The following is a 9334-nucleotide window of genomic DNA, read 5'->3' on the forward strand; positions in this document are numbered from 1 at the left end:
TTTTTTTTTTTTTCTTTTTCACCCTCTTACCTGCCTCTGATATTTCTTATGTTCCTTCAAGACACCTAAAAAGAGAGTGAATTTCAGTCCACACATCAGCCGGTAACCACATAGTTAGGTGTCTGGCTTCAACCAGAACCACACCAACTATCTATTAGATGTTGCTGTCCTTGGCTCTCACCCAAGGAGAAAGTGTTAGGGTAGGTTAAAACAAACTCCCAATATTTATAACTGGCACCACCTAGAACAATGTAAATCAGGTTTTGACGCCAGTTTGGATTCAAATTCCTGATTTTCTAGCTGATACAATTCAAATCTAAACACTAACCGTATGCAGAGGCCAACACCTGCAGATATCATAGCCATAAATCTCCATTAATGGGTCAGCTTCCTGTGCTTCATTTAATCCACATTGTCATTACAATATTAGAGCTATATTACAACATTAATCAGTCAAAAAAATTGAATCTTATTGATGACTTTACAGACAAATTAGATCATAAACTATACCCATGCTGTGGAAGAAGAGTTTTGAAAGAGAGAAACATGCCAAATCCTCCAATCCATGCTTCGTTTAACCACTAAATCATAAGTTTGTTGACTCCAACTCCCAACTTTTCCATACTAGATTCTTTGCCTTTGGCACAATCTGTAGAACTTTTGATGTTAAGCCATGGGTGCTGTAAGCACTGCTCTGCTGTTGGTCGGTTCTCTGGTGCAAAATTGAGAAGGGGGCAAAGAAACTCAGCAAATTCCTTGGCATCAGATTGGGAAAATTTGTACTTCTCAATCAAAAGTCGATCTAGTGGCCAGAACTTCAGTCTCCGGATCCTCTTTAGATCTCCATGTCTGTCAAAGTACTCCTTTGATCGAGATCCAGCAATAGCAATCTGCTCTTTACCAGCATTAAGGAATGGAATTATTAGATGGCGTCGTGCCGGAATTGGAAAATTAAATTATTTGCTCACCTTCCGAGGCATCTTTCCTAGAAGTTCCATCATCAGAGCCAGGTGATCCTGAAAGCCCACCCACCAACAATAAGTTCAATGGAAGAAGGATATGTTTTGCCAGAACTGAAACACTCATTTAGGGAAACTAACTTCGGATACACATTGGGTACCCTTTAAAAGCTTACTTCTCTTAAACCATTCGTAGAAAAATTAAATTAGGACCACTTAAATCCTACAGAATCTTGTTATGAGTAACCATGTTCTGCTAGAAACTCTTTTTTCAAAAAAGAGCCAGATGAGAGGATATGACATGCATATGCATGCATAGATACCCGAAAAATAATTTTGAAGTCATTTCATGGCACAAACCGGACGATGAAACCAATGAAACCCCATACCAAGAAATTTGGGCAGAAGCAACACAACTATATAATTCTTCATGCTTTGTGCCAGACCAGGTGCCATATCTTTGTAACATGCCACCAATTATATGGCTTTATTAATTCATTGTCTCTTAATGAGTATGAAGTGGAGCATGCATACTATTTGGATACATAATAGAATGGCTTACACCAAAATCCTAAATGACGAATTAGTATAATTCTATAGACACAAGATATTGCAACTCATTTTCTGGATGAAGGATATTGCAGCTCTTCATCTCATGTTAACCCAATTTGAACAAGTAACCTCACAAATCCTTAACGAGCTCCAAACCCACTAAACAGAACACTAGGTAAAACAGCCAAAACTGTGAATTTTCTATGTTCAGTACAATATGAGAAATAATGTAAACTAAATGACAATAATTTTGCCTGGTTCAGTTTTCTCCAATGCCTTCACATAATCACATTCTTATTTTTTCTTTAGCAGTTCCAACCAAGACTAAAATTTTCCATGACCAGTATTATATGAGCAATAGACTAAAGCACTGACAATACTTCATGTCTGGTTCCATTTTCTTCCAATATCTTCACATTCTTATTATCTTTACTACTTTGCATCTTTGACCAACCACATCATATCATCATAGACAACATCATATCATCATAGACAATAGAGAATTCATAACCAGCTAGTTTCCTAATAGGAGTCCACAGTTATTATTAAGATTTGTCAACCGGGAGAAGAGAAAAGGTAAATGACTTCCTGAGTCATTTAAATCAAATACAACATCTTTTAACAGAGCAAATTAATTCAGGAGGAACACTATCTTTAAGCAAAAAGTTCAAAGGACAAGTAGCCTACAAGCTGATAAGAACAAAAGACATGTAACCTACATGCTGATCAAGACAAGAGACATGTAACCTCCTACACAACCTGCTTATGACATACTTGACAATGTCTTTATAATTTAACAGAACCAACAGATGAGATTAGGTATTAAAGGTATCGTAGGAAGACATATCCTAACATGCCTTAATGCAAAATTTTCGGATTATTAACAATGAGATGCTAAATTTAAGATTATAATATTTCTGTTAACAAGATATTACTCATGGTGAAAGCTATGATACAGACACCATTAAATCTGTTTATTGAGTTTCTTTTAATGAAAAACATATTTATCTTTCTCCATATACGTCTCATTTTTTAGCAATGGCAAGTACCCCATGTAAGAGAATGGGCCTTGGTGCAACAACAGTAATGGTTGCTCCAGTATGAGAAAGTGGCCATGGCTTCAAGTTTAGAAACACCTCTCTGCAAAAGCAAGGATAAAGCATACATTATGACCCCCCCCCCCCAAACTCTGCAGTGGCAGGAGCCTCATGCAATTGGTGAACCCTTTGGCAAGTGCCCAAATATATGTTCTAACACTAACATCACTAATAACTTTTGTCTTTGCACAAAGTACATATAGCCATGAATGAAAAAGCTCCCCTGTGAAATTGCATTAAAGATAGAAAATCAAAGACAAGAGTCTGACCTCATCTTCACTATACCCTTGGCCAATTGTAGGAGCAAACAGCATCTCACCAGTAGCAAGCTCAAAGGCAATGCAACCAAAAGACCACACATCAACAGGGAAGGAATATCCAGCCCCAAGAATGACCTCAGGTGCCCTATACTGCCTCGTCTGAATAATATCTGAGAACTGTTTATCAACCCAACAAGCATTTCCAAAATCGACAATCTTGCACTTTAAATCAATCCCATTCAATCGCCTCTCCTGCTTTATTGGACCACCCAATGAACCTCTTTTTCCTGAGATTCTTGCCACTGCCCTCCTTGCCCTCCTCCTCAGCTTTTTCTCAATCAAATTCACTACGGTCCTGCCATTAGGATTACCTTCAGGTCTTTCAAGAATTGGAGTTAACCCAGCCCGAACAGGATCTTTTGCAGGGTCAATGGAGGAGACAAGAAGAACATTTTCAAGTTTTAGATCTGTATGAATTATATTAAGTTCCCTGTGCAAGTAATCCAGACCTTGTAAAATCCATCTGCAAATCTCCCTAACTTTGTTCAATTCAAGGCCATTATAACGGTTATATCTTGTCAACCGAAGCAAACTATCACCAAGAAACTCAAGAACCATACATAGGTGTTGCCCATTTGGGCCCACATGCTTGAAGTGGTCAATCAGTCGAACAATGCATTTGGAATTAGAGGGATCACCACAAGTTATTGCAGAGAGAACTTCGATCTCATGGAGGGCAGCTTGAGCAAATTCAGCAGCACTTTTCTGGATCTTAAGAGCTACGAATCTCTGCATGCCAAATGGAGCAACTGTCAGCTTCCACAGGAAATGGAAAACTGGGGAAGAAATTCCCACAATATAGAAGTTTGGTAAATTGAAACAGCCAAAACGGACCCCCCCCCACCCCCCAAAAAACAAAAAAGGTTATCATCAAAGGTATGCTATATCACACCCCATACCTAAGAACATATCTAAATGTCGATGTTTGTGACAGAGTTCATGCTGGTTTGACAGAAGAGTCATCATCCGCTCAGGTAAGTACAGAATAATGTTTTACAATCTAACATGAGTTAATTGAACATCATAGTTTAGTGCTGAATGAGATAGACTGAACCTAGATATGCATGGTTCCTACCATTGACACCCCCAGTCAGTTTTGAAGTACTGGTGATTGGTGAGACAGCAGGGTTTGGGGAATCCCAAAATACGAAAAACATTGATGATGGAATTATTGTCCATACCAAATAAGAATCAGGTCAAACTGAGTAAAAGTAGGTAGATGCAACAAATTTAGCAGTTTCCAGTTGACCAGAAGGCTTCCAGTAGCCTGCTAATCAGATACAAGTAGTCTTGCCGGTCGGCCAGATTGTGCTGATCAATTTGTTGATCGGTTGACATGGAACCAGGAGGATTAGTTGGAACGTCAGTGGCCTGCCGGTTGACCAGAAGGTCATGGCAATTGACCAGCAGATTGCAGATTTTACCTCAAATTAGATTTGCAAGAAAAGAGAGAAGAGGACAGGAAAACAAAAAAAAAAAGACAATATAAGCTTGAGATTCAGTAGTTTGTGTTCTTGAGCAGAGGAATAATGGTTTGGTTCAAAACCTGCTTGAAGCATCAAAGGAGGGTCAGGCCAACGGGTTCACCGCACAGGGGCTCCTATAGCTTCTTCTATCTAATGCATTTAGCGCATTTGGTATAGTGACTACATGGCTAACCAGCCTTTGGGGAAGACCAAAGGGACCCTCACAAGAGACCTGTTACTATTTGAACCTCTGATCCCTTATGTTCTAGTAAATGGATTGCCTACCCCTCTCAAGGAGTTGATAGTGATGGTCTCTATGAAAACCTCTCCAGAGAAGGAAACGTCAAAAACTTTGGCCTAACAGGAATGAGAAAAGATGAAATGACAAGATGAGGTCCCCCAAGCATCCCCACCTAGAAAGGGGGGGGGGTAACGGTTGAAGTTTTTGGGCCTATAGCTTTCTCCATCACCCTACAGCGGGGGTCTTGCCAACGAGAGTGAAGTTTTGGTTCCAAAAGATGAGACCTTTAAACCCCTCTGATTTATTTAAAATCTTCAGTATCAGTTCCATTAGAAAGGATAAGCTTATGGTGGGGCTTAATCCTATTATAGAAAGATATGCTTATGGTAGGGCTCAATCCTATTACAACTGTAGATGGAGTTGTTTCAAGGTCAAGTACCCGTGTAGCCAACAAATTGTAGGGGACATCCCTGGGATATTTGATTCTACTACTTTGGCTACTCCTTTTACTTATTCTCCCATTTTACTTCCTTTTACCTCTCCTATTTCTATTATTATCATAAATCATATCAGGTCCATGTAGCCAAGCCCATAAGGTTATGGTTGTTGTTGTAGTATGATTTGAACGATTAGAGTTCTCCCTAAAGAGGCAATGCAAGAGTTACAAGTGATGGGACATGGTTTCCATAAAGTTCTTAGAGAAAGAAGGGCAAAATTGCCATCCCTGAGCTAATGTTCCCCATGCCTATCAGACGTCAATGGTGCTTGGAAGAATATAAAGAAGTTCATCAAGTATTATTGATGGTGAAATTTTCAATTCCTCCCTAGTACTTGCTATCTAATTGCTTTTACTCCCCCTCTGAAAAGTTTTACCTGAGATTCCCTCAAAATATTGAACCATTACTTCTCCTTCTCCCTTGATGTTTCAAAATGGCCAAATTACCCTTTGCTTTCACACCTTAATAAACTTTTTTTTAATTCTTTTATCTATTTTTCTTTGATTTTTTTTTTTTTTACTTCCTTTTCTCTCTTTTTGCATAGAACTCAGATAAAAAAATTCCCATAAAAGAGGGGGTGAGGAAAAAAATAAAAAAGCAAAACACACTATATAATGAATTTTTACAAAAAAAAGGAGAAAAGGAAGGAAAAAAAACAATAGATTAATTGCTTAAATCAATCAAAGGGACCCAGATAAGGGCAATGAAAAGATTCAGGTAGTGCACTTGAGGAACAAAAAACCCAAATAAATAATAAGTCAATCAAAATCAGATGGCAGAAACCCCATACGGACATGTGATTCCATAGAAAGATGAAATGAAAATGACATAAATTTGAATGGATTACGTAGGGCTCCTGAAATAAACAAACCAAACCAGAGGCCTTTGAAGCGATCTGGTACCACCATTTATAGGGATTCTCACAAATGTTCGGTCAGGCCTAGATCAAAACATTGTCCCAGTCGGCAGTCATCCAAGCAATACAATTAAGATTTGATACATAAATGAAAGAAATTAAACATCAAATGCATAGAAAAAGAAGCAAAACTTGGAGAATAACACCCCCCCCCCCCACAAAAAAAAAAGAAAAAGAAAGAATAAAGATCATTTTAGAAAAAGAAATCATCTGCAGAAACGTAACTCAGGAAATGGATCAAGACAAATGTGACATTAACAACAAACAAAGAGTTCTGGAATCCAAATAGATATAGGGAATCACAGTGGTACAGTCGATGCACGAAAATCTAGCGGCTGAAATACAGAATCAGACAGCAGATCGAGATGACATGAAAAATGACTTTCGGAGACATAAAAATATGTGTATAAAAGGAATTTCTTAGTAAATGGCAGGGTATAAATAAGTTTGCTCAGGACCGCTTCCCATGCTATTTTCATTTTATGGAATATTTGGAGGGCTAAAATGAAAGAGCTTTTAGAAAATGCAGTTGGACACCAAATGAAGTCTTCAAGATTGCAGGAAAAGCTTGGGAAGAGTTCTTATCTGCTAGTAAGAATTCTGTTTGGAGTCATCAGATTCAAGAGAACATTCAATTGTCAATTCAGAGGGCTCAAGTTGGGTTGCTCCTTCAAAAGGGTTTGTTAAAGTAAATTGTAATTCAGATTGGAGGGAAAAAGATAGAAAGGACAGGTCTTGAGGCGATATGTAGAGATCATGACAGCAAGCCTCTCTCTGACCTTCTTTTGTGGAACCACAACAGATTCAGCGTTGTAACAAGAATTGTTGGTGATCAGATCTGGCTTACTTCTAGCTCTGGTATCAGGTTATGATTCTATTGTATTTGAATCAGATTCTTGTGAAGCTGTATCCCACCGGTGGAGCTTTATAATGCTCAACAAGATATTCAACAGTATCAAGACCATTTCGTAGGGTGTGGTTTTAAGTGTATTCCAAGGTCTTCCAACTATGTTGTAGATTCCTGGGTCAAGGTAGCTGTATGAGTCTCTGATTTATTGGCATTTTACTGATCCTTGGATCCTTCAATATGTTCAGAGGATTCCAATGGCTTTTCTGACTCAGTTTCTCAATAAGTTTCTTTTCACCAAAAGAAAAGTGCAGCAAAATCCACTAAATTATGGTAACCAAGGCAAAATTATAGCGAAAACCCAATAGGTAGAATGAAGATACACAATAAAAGCAGAGATTTTGGAAAAGAAGAAGAACCTACGGAGCATTGGATATCATAAGCAAGCCAAACAGTGGAGAAATGACCCCAGCCCAGCTTCCTTTGCACGATGTATCGACCACCAGCAAAGGGATCTCCAACTCTGACATCATGATAACCACCTTTCCGGTAACCGTCAATTCCCTCATCTTCTTCTTCCCCAGATGATGAAGAATACGACATTACTTCTATCCAGAGCTTTCTTCTCTTCTTCTCTCTCTCTCTCTCTCTCTCTCTCTCCTATCCCAGCTTCCTCTATCACTTTAATTTCTTTACGTTCAATCTATGTCTCTCTTGCTTTTCGGTTTGTTCCCGTGGTTGCAGTTGTGGTTGTTGCCGTTGTTATATTTGGATTTCAAGAGAGAGAGATGCCAAATTCCACTTGAGAAGAAGACCGGCATTTGTGGCCTTCTGCTTGGTTTTTTAGCCTTCATTTTTTTTTTTCTTTCTAAAAATTAAGAACAAAAATGAAAATAGGAAGAGTGAATTAGCGATTCGAGAGAGACTTCTCACTTCTCAGCTTCTCTTCTGTTTGCGTTTCCTAAAGGGAGAAGCGGTTGCGTGACTCTTCTTTTATCCTTTATGCTAACATGCGCACTGTGTCCGGATCGAGATCGGTATCGGTTTTGGTCCCAAATTAATGTCAATTCGGTCTGATCAATATCGGTCTAGATCCGTCAATTTTACCTTTATTTTCACCAAGGTTTAAAGGAATCTGTCACTGGGCCCCCACTGACGCATATTAAAAAAAAAAAACACCACCACCCCCCCCCCCCCCCTTTTTTTTTTTTATTTTAAATATAAACGTTTTCGTTTTTAGGAAGAGAACCTATGTAATGGTCAAGTGATTTTAAAAATTATCTCTCTTGATAGAGTATTTTTTCGCTTTAGCTAATATTTAATTGTTTCTATGGGAGTTATTAATATTAATGTTGATTGATGCGGTAATTGGTAATTGTGGGTTACTGTAAACCTTAATTTCACAAGCAAAATTTCACGGCGCATTTTTTTAAAATATTGGGTGAAATAAAACATTTTGTTGGAGTGGGATGACATACGCAAACCTTTTGGGTCAGATTAAATTATGTCTTATCTTTATATATATATAATATAAATATATATGAGTTATTAATATTATGTTGATTGATGCAATAATTGTTTAGTAAAATAATTCCTTTCACTCTTAAAATATTGGGTGAATTTTTGGAGTGGGATGACATACACAGAACTTTTTTTGAGAACTTTCTTTGTTGTGACTAATATTTATTAAAAAAGAAAGTGGGTGAAAGTAGACAAAAGGTTTGAGCGTTTGAGGCAAGAGGGTGTTAGATGAAGAGATCTACCTCTTGAGAGAATTTGTTAAGAATAGATAGGCGGGATGTTTTGTGGTGATGTGATATGGCTATTATATGGAAGTGGTTTGAAATGATATGTTTAATGAGGAAAATGTATGTTGTTTTAAAGGAAGGGTTTTATCGTCTATTGAAAGAACATATCATAACTGAGTTGAGGTTCTACTTTCTTAAAAAAATAACAAAACAAAAACATAATGAAAAACTAATGTAAAGAGTCCTTATGTTTGAAATTCCGTCTTGCGCCTTGTGGTAGGGAGTTCTTTTCACCCACATGTATATATTTTTTTGGGTAAAAAAACGAGACTTAAATTATAAAGAAAAGAAGATGTTAAAGATGTTACGTTATGAAGAACCATTGACTTCGTCTCTCCTACCACCTGTATATTTTTTGGAAATAAAGAGAGAATACTAATTATATTTATTGTTAAGAAAAAAAATATATGTTGCAAAGGATTAGGAATTACTTGTTTTTTTTTCAAAAGAATTCAAAAATATATATATTGGTGGATTTTTGGGGTGGGATATAATATAATAAGAAATTGTTTGTTTGTGAATAATATTTATAAGAGGGAAATAAATGAGGTGGGTCAAGAAATATAATGTTTGAGGTAAGAAGATGTTAGTTGAAGAGGTGTACTTCTTGAGAGAATCTGTTAACGATAAG

The 9334-nt window shown here is 37.4% G+C and overlaps 1 protein-coding gene across 2 annotated transcripts; it reads right to left on the minus strand.

Annotated features, from left to right (window-relative positions):
- Positions 1-364: 364 nt before the first annotated feature.
- LOC149015592 (uncharacterized) lies at positions 365-7845 on the minus strand. Of its 2 annotated transcripts, none has more exons than XM_089156075.1 (4): positions 7319-7845; positions 2878-3657; positions 969-1016; positions 365-890 (listed from the first exon to the last, which is right to left on the minus strand). In XM_089156075.1, exons 1-4 carry the CDS (start codon positions 7496-7498, stop codon positions 582-584), a joined length of 1317 nt encoding a protein of 438 aa, XP_089012201.1. In that variant the 5' UTR covers positions 7499-7845; the 3' UTR covers positions 365-581. The 2 variants fall into 2 exon arrangements, with proteins under 2 accessions (XP_089012201.1, XP_089012202.1); XM_089156076.1 differs by having other exon boundaries at positions 753-895.
- Between the last annotated feature and the right edge of the window lie 1489 nt (positions 7846-9334).

Source organism: Hakea prostrata, chromosome 5 (genome assembly GCF_041222555.1).
Source record: "Hakea prostrata isolate BN-2017 chromosome 5, UWA_Hpros_2, whole genome shotgun sequence".
Taxonomy (NCBI): Eukaryota; Viridiplantae; Streptophyta; class Magnoliopsida; order Proteales; family Proteaceae; genus Hakea; species Hakea prostrata.

Excerpts from the sequence above, each read along its gene's own strand:
- LOC149015592 (XM_089156075.1), bottom strand. The coding sequence starts at position 7,498 with ATGTCGTATTCTTCATCATCTGGGGAAGAAGAAGATGAGGGAATTGAC. Across the intron at positions 1,017-2,877 it reads AAGGGTATAGTGAAGATGAG|GATCACCTGGCTCTGATGAT; the intron begins GTCAGACTCTTG and ends GTGGGCTTTCAG. Across the intron at positions 891-968 it reads TAGGAAAGATGCCTCGGAAG|ATTGCTATTGCTGGATCTCG; the intron begins GTGAGCAAATAA and ends GGTAAAGAGCAG.